This window comes from Rhea americana, unplaced genomic scaffold (genome assembly GCF_003343005.1).
Source record: "Rhea americana isolate MKP2758 unplaced genomic scaffold, rheAme1 scaffold_383, whole genome shotgun sequence".
Classification (NCBI taxonomy): Eukaryota; Metazoa; Chordata; class Aves; order Rheiformes; family Rheidae; genus Rhea; species Rhea americana.
Window position 1 is genome coordinate 123932 of NW_028186516.1, and position 14605 is coordinate 138536.

A 14605-nucleotide genomic window follows, 5' to 3' on the forward strand; every position below is an offset into this window, starting at 1 on the left:
TAGTTTAGTGTTGTTGTGCTGCTCAAAATTAAGGAGGTATGCAAAAGCTGCTACTATGACGGAACAAACTGAACTTTCGTCCTACATGCACGTGGAAGTTCAGTACGCAGCATTCCTGTAACGCGTAAGAAAGGTCGTCTCCTATAGCTATGGTTGCAAGCTGGTTGGAAACCCTGGGAGTTGTTTCCTGTCCCCTCCTAAGGGTTGTAGGTTAGGTCTCGAGTAACAATATAAACGTGCAGTCAGCAAAATCACAGCAGAGTGATTCTCCTCTCTGCCCAMATGTGCTGTTTATTCGTGTCAAGATGAGAGAGGAGCCTTTATACCCAAGCAGGCTGGAGCTTGTAGAGCAGTTTTTGACATAAACTGCTGTGAGGGATCCTCCTGATAAGTTACCTTCAAATGCAATCACTGTACAGAGAAAGAGCGGTCTTTGTTTGAAGTCAGGGTTGTGCTTTGGATGCAAGATAAACTCTGGGTGGTGAGGAGCTAAAAGTGACAAGTGGAAGTTAAACGTCAGTTCTGACTCAATGTCAGTGTACTTGGGTTTCTAACTGCCCCCTTTTCAGAATCTCTCCATTTTTTTTAACTGGATTAGGAGAAGTGTAATGCCCACAATTCAGAGATCAGCAAATTTGYGTTGTATCTGAAAGCATCTTTGGAACAGCTGTCCCCAAACCAGAAGGTTTGGCTGTCTTAAGACTGAGTATTCACTGAGTCCTTTGGCCTTGTAGGATTAACTAAGGACTTCCCTAATACTGCAGGCACTGTGCAACCTGAAACTTTGGGCTGCTTGGAAACGTCTGTGCGAGATGGGTGGAAGAATCTTTTCAGGGATGGCTTTGGGGCAGACCTGCATCCTCTAGCAGCTCGTTTACTGCATGCAACTCGAGAGTCTCTTCAGAGAGTAAAATTATTTTTAGAGGGCACCTCTAGAAAATGCCTGACRGTGGTCATGTTCCAGATTAAAAAAAACAAAAACAAAAAACAGTGCGTTCTTGAGCTTGAAAYGTCTTAGGATTTTTGCCTCAAGTGACTTTCCAAGACCACAAGAGATGCCCTGCATTATTTCAAAGAGGTCAGATGTGCTTCAGACAAAAGACAGTCTAGCAAGTTGTACCCCAGCAAACCCAAAACGTGGGGCCTGCAGGCCTCCGACTACATCAAGCGTGAGCAGGGCTGTAGTGTGGTGGCCTCGCAGCATGTGGATGCATGTGTGCATGTCTGTGYGTAGTAACTTAGTGTCTCCTGAGCAGATACCTTTTCTGGTTCAAGAATTCTTGTAGGAATYGTTGGAGCTGAGTTGCAGCTAATGCGAATGTGTGGGAAGCATGGATGTAACAGGAGGGAGTGCTCTGAGAAATTAGACTGGTTGGTTAACTTGGTTATAAATACTCATTTGAGAATAGCTCCAGTGACTTATTTTTTTTTCTCTTGGATGTGGGCACTGTGCGCTTAAACTGCTTCGCTCCAGCAGCAAATGGGGATTTAAAAAAAGAGGATTTTTTTTGCTATTTTTTTTCCTGAGTCCTAGGCTTCTGTAACCAAAAGGAGCTGCACTTCAGATACAGTCAAGCCCTATGCAGAGGAGTGCAGAAGCCATGCACACTGCTAAATCTGCTTGCTGCTCCTGGGGAAGAAGGGTGGRTTGGTCACCTGGCTTCTGGGGGTGTTTGAAGGACATTAGTGATGATTAGGACTTGTGCTTCTGCCCTCCACAGGAGGGGGGAATTTAACTGCCAGTAGCCTGGGTTTTTCCTTAAGCAGTCAAAGACCATGTCTTACATATGTGGCTTGTGCACAGTGAAAATGAGGGCAAAAGATGCTCTTTGTCTCCAAAAKATGGATCTTGATTTTTAAACAGGTGCCATTTAAGTGTGTGCTGCTAGTGTTTAACACCTGCTTTGTCTCGCTTTGCATGGTGTTAGTGACTGTAGCAGCATGCCAAAAATAGATCGTTAAATTTTTTATTGTTTGGGGTCATGTGGCTTAGCTTCTGGAACTGAAGAAGCCTGGATGTGTTCCTAGACCTGCCACCGTGCTGTGGAGCGACTTTGGGCAAAACCACTTTGTTACGCTGCCTGGATTGTCCAGTGAAATAGTAATGATGATGCTGACTTCGTGTTCTGCTTTGATATCTGATAACTAAAAGCACTCTGTGGGGGAGTTCTGTACTGTTATTTACAACATTGCTCTCGGGAGTCAAAATACGAGGGGAAGAACCTCCACTATCCTCGACCAAAGGCATGAGAAGTCTTTTGACCCTCCCCCCCCCGTTTTTTTTAATGCCAAACTAGTTACCTTGCATACTAGTAATTGTGGTTCTTAGCTACCTGTGACCGTATGTTGTGACCTTCCTGGCTGTGGCTAAATGAAATCTGGAGCATTATCTGGTGGAAAAGCAGCCTTAGCCTCTTGGAACGCCTCTGCCTGCTCTGAGGTTCTGGTTTTGGGCTCTGACCCAAAAATGAGATCATCTTCTTGGTGCCCAATCTGCCTCCTTTTGAAGCCACTTGTAAAAGGGACAGTAAAAGTTCTGTAGCTTCCTGCTGGTTATTTCAGTACCTTGCAATTTCTGTGCAGCATTTTTCATAAAAGAGGGGAACGCCACACGCCAGTGCTCTAACTCAAGAGAAAAAGGTGTCTTCCCTTTAGGTTGCTGTACACCTTGAAGGTGATYACCTGTCTTGTTTGCTTTACGCGTAACAGTAGACTCAAAACAGGAACCGTTCTGTTGTCTACACCTCTCGTAAGCCACATGAACGATCTGTCTGTTGTGAGTATTTAAGCAGGGATACTCCTGGTGTACTGTGATATATATTTTTTATTGCGAGGCTTCGTGCTCGGACGGGGAGCCTGAGTATAGTTAAGGAATTGCTGCTTTAGTATGTGTATCTGACCCTTGAATAAAACTTCCTTGTGAATGTTGTACAGGGGTACAACCTAATCTATAAACCCAAAGATCTGTAAATGTTCTAAGCAGTGAAGTTTGCAGTTGTTACTAGTGTGCATGCTTTAAAACCTGAGCATACATTGACAAAGTAATGGGTGTTTCCTAATGAAGTAACACACAAATCTCAGGAGTGTGGAGGAAGAGGGGACAAAAGAGGCAGCTGCCTGGTAGCAGTGTCCCCCTTGGCATAGGAGGACATTAGGAAATGCTGCCTCTGCAGAAGAGGATCTCTTTGCATAAGGGAATGTGGGTGCTTTTTGTGTTCATAAAAGCAACCCATCTGCATGCATCTTTTCAGGCCTTTTGCATAGGGTGCCTTTGGTGTGAACGGGAGCCGAGTCATAACAGAACGGACAGAGCTTCAGACAAATTGGCACTGTTTTAGTTTCGTAAGACTTGTCCTCTATGCCCTAATGATTCCTGGAGTGACACCTTCTCCTTTCTACTGTAACTCAGAATAAAACTGCCATTCCTTTTAATGTGAAATGGTCCCTCGAGTGCATCATTCTCATTGGTCTCTGATCTCAGACACGCTGAGCCATCTATCAGCACTGGCTCGCTTAAGCTCTCCGTCCTTCTAACAGTTACATTGCACGCGCCTCCAAAGCGTTAGACTGCAAAGCCTGTAGCTGTGGCCGCTTATGGGAATCCACTGAATTTGTCTTGTTAACTCTAACCCAACCTTTAAACGAAGTCTTGTTTTGTTGTGTTTTTTCTTGGACTTTTCAATGTTTGAACATAGCTCAGATTTTTTTTAATGTATGATTATTRACTGTAAGAGGAGATGTGCTGGACTAAGGCACTTTCTAGTCAGACACACACCCAGGCATCAGATGTTGCYGTCTCCCTGGTTGTAGCAGTGCTGCTAGAGCTCTTCCTGGAAGTGTCCCTTTGCTTTTTGTTCCCTTTGCTGAAACAAACTGGGGGAACCCACCAACATCTATCAGAAAAGGAAAGCTGTGCCTGTGATCAGGTACCACATGAGCGTTTGGAAGCCAGGTCTTCCTTGAATGCTGGAGAAGAGTAACGTGGGAGTGTAGATAATGCTTCTGTCCCATCAGCAAATCCGCAGACTCCTCAGGTAACCCGCTGCATTTTACCATTTCTGTTTTAACCTTGCTGTTCCCTCTGTTGTTGTTTTCAACTTCTCAGGTGTTCTCCTCTTGCTGTATTGCCTAGTAGCTTTGAGTGAAACCAGCTGCTAGTTGGAGGCCAGAAGGAGATCCCACCTAAGCATCACTTGATGTTTCCCAGAGTAATTCACTAGGCCTGTACAGGCCTCTGCAGGGGAGGAGATTGCTTCCAAGCCTTCAGGGCCCTTCTTGCTTGGAACAGTAGAGAGAGTAAGAAAGCACTGGAAAAAAGTTGCTTTTTAAAAGTAAACCATTCTGTCCATCATACATGGCCTCTGAGTTCAGAGATGCATGTTACTACTGTCCTAAACCAGTTGGGGCTTATATGCAATCAGCCTTTCTCTTGGTCCTAAATGTCRTCATTTACATGAATATAGACACCAACTGATGCAAGCAGCTCTTGAAAGAAGAAATTCTGATCAAATGACTTTTGTGCTTTGAACGCTATTCTTGTGAAAAGTGGGTCATTGGTTTGCGTTGACATAATGTTCACTGTCATAAATGCCTTTTTCCCTTTCTTGTTTTCCTGTACATAATAATATTTCAATGAGGACTGGATAATTCAAAGGCATTTGTGAGATGTGGCAACTGGTCTTGCTCTGCTTCAGCCTGTATTCTTAAAATCTAACAATAATACCTGGTAAATATATAACCAACCTCCTGGAAGAAAAACAATGACAAATTTTTTGTTCCTGTAATCTGAGATTAGTATCTAAGGTTAAACCATTGTGGACAACATAGGCTTCAGGAAAGATAGATAGTATTTTTGTAGACTAACTTATAAAATGTTCACATATCTACACTGTCTTTATTTAGCAGTGTAATGTATCTAAGTGAATAGTTTCCCAATAAATAACAATTTTGATGCCTAATGAATGAGTATTGTGTCTTTAATTATGAGAAGTGACTGAAAGTGGGTTAATTTTTATACATCATAAGACCTGATTTGAAAAGCCATGCCTTGAGGCCTGCAACGGGTATATAAATTTGAGTTTTTAACTTGGGCAGAGTTGGGATGCTGTTCTGTCTTGGCGAGGTTGGTTGGTTAGTGGGTTGCTTGTCTCGTCGTTCAGTGGATACCAGCCACCAAAGAACCTCGTATCCCTTTCTTCTGGCAGTTCACGTTGCTTAGTTTCATCTGCCTTTTTCCTATCCTCTTGCTAACATGAGTCCAATGACATACTTCTAACCTGCTAATAGTTCTTTGAAGGTAAGATATCTTCTGTTCTGTCTGTGTCAGTTATAAAGGAAGGAGAAAAAAAGAACAACCTGCTCTTGGCCTCTTGTAACTGGAGAATAGCAGAATAGCAAGCTTCTCCCCACACTGGTGTGTGATACACTAACATAGAAGAAAGCCAGTTGGTTATAGTTATGCTAAATATTTCACTTGAAATCATCATATAGGTTGTTTAAAAGCACTCTGTCTTGCAGTGGCTTGAAACAACACTGCTATAGTTAACCATTTCATTAAAAACCATAGACTGACACTTGTTCTTTCTTAAAAATGTGTATGTTACTTGAATGATAGCKAGGCCTCCCGGTGTGTGTTAGATGCATACATGTGCAGTGTAATTCCCCTTCAGTGAGATGGCTCACAAGAACAGAGGCTATGCCAAGCAATGAACCTGCTTAAAGGGYGCTCCTGAGTCGATAGGCAACGATGCTGAAAGAAATGACAGAAATTGTCTATTTAACACTGTTGCCTGGTATAAAGCTCCATTAAAAATTAAAAACCTCTCTGAGGGTCATGTTGTGGGTGGCACAAGAAAAGCTTGTAGAATGGTGTTGAGAGAAGGCTGAGTGTGACCATTCCTGTGTCTCGCATCTTCCATTTCTTTCTAAAATCTTGTACTTRTGGTGTCCCTGAACTGTGAGGCAGTGCTAAACTGTGTTTTAATTTGTGTGCAGTAAATAACTTCCCTGGCACTTTCATTTCCATGTTTGTTCTCCTTTCCTTCCCTTCCCATTTTTCATGCGTGATGGTGGTTTAAATCTGAATATCATGACATGTCTTGTGTAAGAAGCGTTTTTCATGCTTTTTTTTTTGATGACTAAGGATATGTAGCCTGTTGAGTAACGCTCTTCTTTTTGCATTTGTAGGTCTGCAGAGGGATCCAGCCCTATTTCCRGTTGTAGCTCTTGAGCTCTGTAAAGGGCACTCTGGCAGTGATGGACTCCCTTYGTACAAGGGTCAGTCTGAGACGCTGGAGGTGAAAACTCAGCGCAACTCTGACTTGGACTATTTAGCAAGAGATGGTCCTTCAAGCAACAGCTCCTTCCATAGCAGTGAAGGAGAGGGGACAGATCACGAAGGAGATATTTTGGATTGTAGTGGGTCCAGGCCTTTGCTGATGGATTCAGAAGAGGAGGAGGAAACCTGCAAGTTGCAGTCTGTGCCGAAGGAAAGACGTGAGGCTTCCAAAGAAGACTCCCGCTCCCAGTCTTCCAAGAATATAATAGGGGAGACGCTATTCCCTGCCTTCCAGCTGCACACYGGTGAGGTTTTTAATGAACCGGATGTTTTTGCCACGGCCCCTTTCCGAAGCTCGAGAAAAGTGCTTGAGGAGGTGGATGTCTTTACCAAAGCTCCTTTCATCTCCAAGGGCAATATGACTCTTAAACACCCAGAAGAGACGGATGTATTTCTGAGAGCGCCTTTCACTAAAAAGAAAAGCATGGAAGAGTTGACTTCTCACAGTRTTCTTAAGGAACCATTCACATCACCTGTTTTTGTAAGCCAGATGGGCGATGTCCAGCATGTGATTAATCCTATGTTCCAAAGTCTGGATGCAGCAATGCATGGGTCCACTGCCTCAGCTAGATCTCAGTATCCCTCTGTAGGGTTTATTCAGCCAGTTAATCTTCCACCTTCTTCCGTAAGAGCAATGGAGACCCAGGAAAGCAGCCCTCCTACGTGTGTGCTGAAGGAGCATGGTGGCACGCCCAGTGAGAGAAACCAAGGAGGACATGCACTCCCCCAGGAAGCCATCCTGGGTTCAAYGGTTAACAAGCCTTTCCGTCCACAGTCTTTGTCAAAGTATTCCCGTCATTACAGTCCAGAAGATGGACAGGGTCTCGAGGTGAAACCTATAGCTGCTTACAAAGTGGTTTCTCAGACAAACAGACAGGCTATAGCAGGATCCGTCTCTATTGCTTCTCTGTCTTCCAGGACTACGGAGCTGCCTAGTGGGGATCCTTTTGCTTCAGCACCCTTTCCTTCCAAATCAGGAAAGCAAAAGCCTTAATCTGCTGTGAGCTGGGAGGTGTGCTTCTGCCAGAACCATCTCTCATAGGACCTTGAACCTTTTAGTTGAATTGAACAACATAGCAATATATATATATATATATATATTTCCCCCCCCCCTTTTTGTCAGAATTTTATTTGCAGTGATACATAGTTGAACCATTTTAAGTTATGTTAGCTAGTCTGAATGCCTGGCTCTCAGGATCTTCATATCCTTTTCAGTTACTTCTTACCTCTCGCCTCTCACTGTCATCCCTCTACCCCCCGCCCTTATTTTTAGATGCTTTTCCAAACCAATAGTGTTCTGTACTTTCTGGCTGTGGCTGGAGAAGTGCATTATAAGATGAATTACTGTGTTTATTGATTACAGAGCAAGTCAAGCAGGACTGGCTAGTGCTCTGGAAAGGAAACAAGGAAACTGTTTTACGGTTAAAAGGTTGTCGTGACTTCTTTCTCCCCAGTGGGAACTTCTGGAAGAGATCAAGGTAGAATATTCCTGTTGCTGGTGATGATAGTTAACCTGGCAGCTGTAGCTTGAGAGTAGTTCTGTCATGAATTATGTGCGTGTTGGTAGGTTATAGGCACACYGAGCGTAAGCCGTGCAGTCGATACTTGGTACGAGGTTTGTGTAGGAGCGTTGGCCTTGTGTGCAAAGTCTCCTCGCTCGCTGTGCTCTGTAACCTGTGGAGGTGCTTCTGCCCTCGGGCCTGTTTGGGAGCCCAGAGGAGCTGGTGGAAGGACTTACAGTGCCTTCAATCGCTTGTCTTGCAAAATGTCTCAGATGCATGAGTTGAAACTGTTACTGTTATTTGGAAAATCGAAAAAGATCAGGAGGAACTTTAACTCTTACATGTGTATTTCCTGTCTGGTTTATGCCAAAGTGTAGGACCCTGAAATGTTGCCTGTGGTGTTGTGAAGGAGAGCGCTAGGCGTTGTTACAGTATTAAAATAGACCCTATGGAAAAGTACGTTATGGAAACAACTTGATAGAGGTCCTCATCCTACATACCTCATTTGGTGTAGTTCAGCATTGGCTGCAATCCAGTTACACTGATTTATACTAGCAGAGAACTTGACTCTATATTTATAGAACCTGCCTTTGGTTTTTGTGTCGATTAAGATGAATCTAAACAAAATCTACTTGCACTCCATTTGGTAATGTTTGCTTTACTCTAGAAATACTGTACTTCCTGCCATGCTCCTAAAGACACCTGCTTGTTATCACTTCTGTCACTGATTTGATGAACCCCAAGATTGTGTTTGGAGGAAACATAGTCCTGAAGGTTTTCTCCAACTATTTGTCACGGGCTGGTAGCTGGGCTGAAGCGAAGCAGACTTTGCGCCTATCCCTTTTTGGTGGTGTAAGATAGAGAGAAGAGAGTGAATCCTCCCCTCTTCCTTTTTCAAAACCCCTTGTAGCATGAGGTGTCTTGAAACTGCTATTTCTGGCCAGCAAATGCAATACATAAGWGTGGACTGACTTTCAAAATACCCAGATATAGGGACTTTGGGGGCTCACAGTTGCTGATGAGCCTTTGCCATGTAGTATTGTTTTCTCTGTCAGTGCTGCAGAACATCTCCCAGGAAAATCTCGGTGGTCATTTTATTTTTAAGGGCTTGACATCTATGGAAGAACTCCTATTGCTGTTGTAGTTTCTCGACAAGTCTCTTAAAAGCCTTGCTGTGGCTGTTTCCACTGTGAATTTGATTGTTGTTATGCAAACTGGAGCCTTGCAGTGAAGACCAAGGACACGTTATGCCTTTGGAAGTGACTTTGAGCATTTTGGGCTGTCACAGGGGAATTCTTGGCAATGGGTAGGCTGTGGAGATCAGTTCTGGCTGCCCATGGAGCAGGTTTGTCTTGCCCTCTTTCTGATGGGCTAGTGCTCAGAGAGAAAACACTATGAGAGTACTGTCAGGCTAAGGGAAGGAAGGGTCAGAGATCATGCATCTAAATTCACTGGTTTTGCACTAGTGAAAGCTTCTGCAGCTGAAAACAGAATTCAGTCTAGTCTCGTGGGAAAAAAAGTGACACTACCTACGTTTATGGCTTTGACTGGTCTGATGCCCAAATAATGGGCGTTAGAGGATCTCAATGGGCGTATTAAAGATGCATCTGAAGTGTGCTCAGACAAAGCACAACATTGCACGTGAAGGGGAATGCAGTCTGGGGCTGACTCACTGCTGACTTCTAGGCTGAGCAGCATAAGGGGAGGATGGATGGAAAAATTCTGACCGCCAGGAGATGACTAGTGGAGCATGTGCAAATCGGGCTTACCCTATTGCATATATAAGATATTGCACTAGTCGGTATTTCCTTTCCAGTCCTCAAACTCTGTTCCTCTTCAAAATCTCTCTCAACTGCAAGAGATGAGCCAAATGTTGCTGATGGGCATGCTCGACACTGGSATTGCCTGGAAGTAAGAGAGAACTTGCACTAAACTCTTTAAAGCCGTGAGGGTAGGAAGAGCCAATATTTGAAAGCAAGGAGGCCAAGCTGGCTTGCACGGTTCAGTTGCTGGCTGACCTGCTGAGCCCAGATCAGGTCACGTTGTATGGAGCTGGTCTGCCACATTTTGAGCTGGAGTTAGTGTCAGTACACATTGGTAGTTTAGAGGGTTTTTCCTGTGCTCTTCTGTCACCAACCCTGGAAAATAGAAAGTAGTGTAAAGATATTTCTGGCTTTCTCCTGAGAAACTGCGTTTTAATAAATACCTGAAAGCAACTGACCAAATAGGCTGCAGCTGGATTGGATCGATGAGAGATGCTGAGAATGACAGTGATACCAAACTGTGAAATGCGAGGGGTATGAAGGAGACTGAGCTTGAGGGCCCCAGTTCATTTCAACGTGCAGCCTGTGTCATGGCCCCGCATGCAGCCAGGAGCCAGGATTTGGCCCCGAGCTGTCAGGTGCTCTTGGTGAGCTGATGGAAGGCAGGTCAGACCTTGACAGCGCGCGGATGAATCTGTGGAGTCGGGAGATGCTTCGCTGGAATTAGCAGGTGCAGCAAGCATGTAAATAAGATGCGTGTTCAAGATATTACCTCTGGTAACTGGATTCAGCCTCTTCTTCCTTTCTTTCATTTTTACTTGAAAAGTTGCTTTTGGATAATTCTGTGAAACTTCAAATGCCGCAATCGTGTTTCACGTCCACTCCTTGGGTTGCCTGAATTAGCAAAAAAGCATGGTTAAGGAAGCAAGAGGCAGTTCCCCTTCGCGCTGCCGCGAGAGCTCCTTGCCCCYCTCTTCCCGCTGGTGCTGGCGAGGTGGAGATGGAGCTGTGTGTAACTGGGACCTAGCGGTTGGACACTGCCCAGCAAGGGAGAAAGGGAGAATGCGCTRACGAGCAGCTCGCTGTTAACAGCAAGCCGTTGATTCAGGTCTGGTTAGACTGCGTTTCCAGCTAGCGTTTTGGCAGCTCACGTTCTTAAAGCACTTTACACAAAGAGCAAGCTAACCGTGCTCAGAAAAGCTAGTGATCCTGCCAGCATACAACTAGTGTTTAAATGGTTTTAAGTTTACGGGGGGGGGAGGGGAGAAGCAAGGAAGCTTGTTTGAATCTTTACATATGACCGATGAGACARTGCATCTTTAGTTTTAGTCAAACTTGAATTTTATTGCCACTTAATTTAACTCATTCTAATTTCCAGCTTGTATTCTGTCTAATCCTACCTTGCCAGTGCTGCAGCTTTAGCGTGATGAATTATAAACGGGGATTTTATTCCCATAGCTTATGAAGTTTACTGTTTGCAATGCACTTGGAAGAACGATGCTTATTGGTTTCTTTGCCACACAGTCAGGAAGGTTCATCAAGTAACAGCAGTGTAGCCTAAGCTTGGCATTTAAAAGTCAGTTTTCTGAACAGACTCTCTGCTCTCATCTTTTTAAAGCTGTACTAAACTTCTGCCTGCAGTCTCCTGGGAGCTCTGCAGCCCGGGTTCCTCGGAGACGTGGCTGGCCGGAGGTCGCAGTTRTCCCTTCTCGCTGCTGAGCAGTCGCTCCTGTGACAATCTGAATCTTGCACGGGGAAAGGGACTGGCTGTTCTGCAGCCGTTGCCGACTTCACCTCGCATGCAGTTAACATCCCGTCCCTTCTAAGGGATTACTCGGAGTTTCTGCATGCAAAAAAAAAAAGCGACTGGCTTGGCTCTCTGTGCTTCACTGCTGATACATTTTTTCCAGTGCATGCAACGGGGGACCAGCTGCTGTCGCGTTAACCTGCCCTTCCYGTAGCCTGGCGCGGTGTTTTCAAGACTTTAACTGTATCTCATCTCCCCTCCAGCCAGCTCAGTGCTATAGTCACGTGTGGTGAAGTGTTAGGTTTACAATCGTAGCCTCTCGAAGCCAGCGCGCACTCAATCTGTAACGCCCGGTATGCGTGGAGCACGTCGGAGATACTAGGCTTGCAGCAACACAGCCGTGTAAGCAGGCTTGGCCCGCGGTGCCTGGAGCATGCCTTCGGTCAGATTTAATCAAGCGAGGCTGAGATCTGTGTAACCGCTAAACTCTCAATCACTCCAAAGAGGTAATTGGTTATTTTAACTTAGCTTCCACCAAAGAGCGTTGCGTTGGGGAGTTGAATTTCTTTCTTTTTTCTTCTTTTTTCTTTTTTTCTTTTTTTTTTTTTTTTTTTTTGTGTGTGTGGTGTAAAATCAAGGCCTCTTTTGTACACCAAAAGACTCCAAAGCGTTTTTACAGCAGGCATCTCGGCGGCGTAATCTTGCTGCAGCTCTGAAACGCGTTCCTGAAATGTGATCAGCTGTTCAGTGTTCCTAATAATAAGCTGTGGCCTGTCGTTCCCATCCTATGTAGGGCAAATCTTGTCACGCGTGCCTAGACTACCCCCCCCGCGATGTTAGAGGGGTAACGAGTGATCAGCTATTTCCCCCTTTCAGACCCCCATCCTCCCCCCCAAAGGGATAAGTAACTGTACGCAGGGGAGGGTTGGCTTTTTTGTTGTTGTYTTAAGCGTCTGCTTGTTCTGGGTGAGGAACTGGGATTAGGAAAACACCAGTGGATTCAGCCGGTGGGGAATCGCTACCACCAAGTCCGACGCGGACGAAACTCGCCGTCTCCACTGAGCCRTCGTTTCTGTGCCGAGCAGGAAGCCTGAGCTGGAAGCAGCCCCGTCCTCAGCTAACTGTGACAAACAATCTCCGTGTGACTTTAGGTTGCATGTCCTAAGACCGGTGTTTCATTTGAACTGCGTTTTTGTTAGGGTAATTCTTAGCGGTATTGGAAATACCTCCGACTTGCAGATTTAACGGAGTAAAGCGTTGCACTCCAGGCGTGATCATCTATGTTTCTGATTATGAAGAAATGTTCAAGTTGTAAACATGTACATTTTATTAAAACCGTATCTGATTAAAATGCACCTTCTCTGCTGCGTTTCTTCTCTTTTGTTCACGGAAAGTGTGTTTGCTGAATGCCAAGATTCTGGCTTTTAACTAGATTTTCTTCCCGCTGGTACTGAGGTACTGAATTCACTAGTGACTGTTTTATCTGGTAATTGCCAAGTTGAACCGAGCTTGTTTCGGTAAGCAGAGTCTCCTTAGCAGTGGATATTCCAGTCCAGCGGAGAGAAGCCTGGCGGTGCCAGGGCAACGCCGCACCAGCAYGGACAGCCCCGTTTTTCCGGCGGCCTCGAACCGCGTAGACGTGGAAGCGCTGCGCGGAGTGACTCCTTCCCCGCGGACGACGGCCCTGCCAAACGCCACCGTTGCCGAGAAAAGGTTTTGGCAAGGCGCGGGGCAGGGCGACGGGGGACGACGTGCTTTGCGTGAGCACGGCTGCGTGCCGAGGTACAGCGAATCCAGCAGAACACGAAGCAATTACTGAAGCGAAGGGTGGAAACTCTGCGAAAGGAACTTTATATTCTATTAACTGTAATAGAGTAAGGAGGTATGGAAATGACTTTCAGTCCAAAGTTGGCAGGGATATCGTGGCACTAAATGGGAAAACGAAGCCGTTGCAGACGTGCAAGCTCTGATGTGTTAATCTTGCAGAAAGTGCAAATGTTCCCCTTTCCCCAGAGAGGCTCTCGCCTTGGTCCTAGTGCCACGGCCTCAAATACAGGCAGTGGCTGCAGTCTGCAAAATCAAGAGCTTCTGCCCCCAAGACACTGCAAGTGGAATAAATGCATTAACCCAGTAATATTTTTTTCTGCAGGCAGAGTGGCTGGTAGGTTGCTGGGAAGAGGGTTAAATTCTCAGTTTCTTGATGACTTCTARGCAGATTTTGATCTACGCAGCAACGTGGCTCTCCCCGAAGGTCTCCTGAGGGTATTAAAACCGTATTAAAACCGGTCTCCCTGCCAGGGTAAAACTCGACTTCCAGGGATTTACTYTTGTTCCCTCATTTCTGCAGCATAGGGAAACCGGAGGTGACCCAAGAGAGCTGATGGAGAGGAGCGAGAGGCTGAGTTTGATTCTCTGATTCAAAAAAAAATTTTTTTAATGGCTTTGAGTTTATTAAGACATGCTTCTTGAATAGCGTTAGGTCGTTAGTTCGGCTGTTAACGTAACGGCTGAAATSTCCCCTGCCCAGGACTGTTTCTAAAAATCCGTCTCCGTTACAGGTCCTGCTGCTTCCGGGCTACGAAGCAAAGCGGATCCGGGAGCTCGGCTGGGGCAGCCGAGGCCCCTCGCTGCTCCGAGGGCCCAAACTGGTAAGAAAAAAAGTATCTGTTTAAAAAAAAAAAAAAAAAAAAAAGGTTAAACTTGGGTTTGGTGTCTTACTAAGCTGCTTCTTAGAAAAAGAGTGCATTTCACTTTATCTAGGGTGTTTATTTCCAGCAGAAATGTTGGCTCTTTGCCAGCAAAGTCGTCAAGACCTGAGCTAGGCACTGCGCCCTCGTACGGGGGCAAAAAGGCCAGGAAGGGCTAAATGCTGCAAAATAAGTATTTGCTTTGATTCAGGTGTAAGCGGAGGTTAAAACGCACTGCTCAACCTTGTATTTCCTTCCTGGAGTGCGTGGGCTTTCGCCTGTGTCTCCGTAGCTGCTCCGTGTGGGTTTTCCTCAAGCGGGGGCCGCTTCAACTCCTTCAGGACCACCAAGGGGAGGATTTCCTGCCGCCTGCTGGGGCTTCCCTACGTGCTGTGCGTCCCTTCCTAAAAACAAACCACTCCACCCCCCCCAAAAAAAAAAAAATAGAAGGCAAGAGCCTGTTTCCATAAGCATAAATGTTTGGGTGCCCCATTAATGCTGAGCAGTAAAATGGGGGGTGGTGGTGGTGGTGCAGGCCTGGGGCTACAACTCGCACCCCACTTTGTAGC

The 14605-nt window shown here is 45.5% G+C and overlaps 1 protein-coding gene and 1 long non-coding RNA gene across 5 annotated transcripts in view; one reads left to right on the forward strand and one right to left on the reverse strand.

Annotated features, from left to right (window-relative positions):
• Window positions 1-12704, forward strand: part of AAK1 (AP2 associated kinase 1) — an 81029-nt gene extending 68325 nt beyond the window's left edge. For all 4 annotated transcript variants that reach the window (XM_085313370.1, XM_085313371.1, XM_085313372.1 and 1 more), the window contains one exon: window positions 6187-12704. In XM_085313370.1, coding sequence (XP_085169496.1) covers window positions 6187-7331 — 1145 coding nt within the window. In that variant the 3' untranslated portion in view covers window positions 7332-12704. The remainder of the gene's footprint in view (window positions 1-6186) is intronic.
• LOC146591147 (uncharacterized) overlaps window positions 12653-14605 on the reverse strand; it is a 2811-nt gene continuing 858 nt past the window's right edge. Inside the window, exons 2-3 of the long non-coding RNA XR_014896865.1 lie at window positions 14280-14440; window positions 12653-14013 (exon numbers count right to left, since the gene is read on the reverse strand). This is a non-coding gene — a long non-coding RNA (uncharacterized LOC146591147). The remainder of the gene's footprint in view (window positions 14014-14279; window positions 14441-14605) is intronic.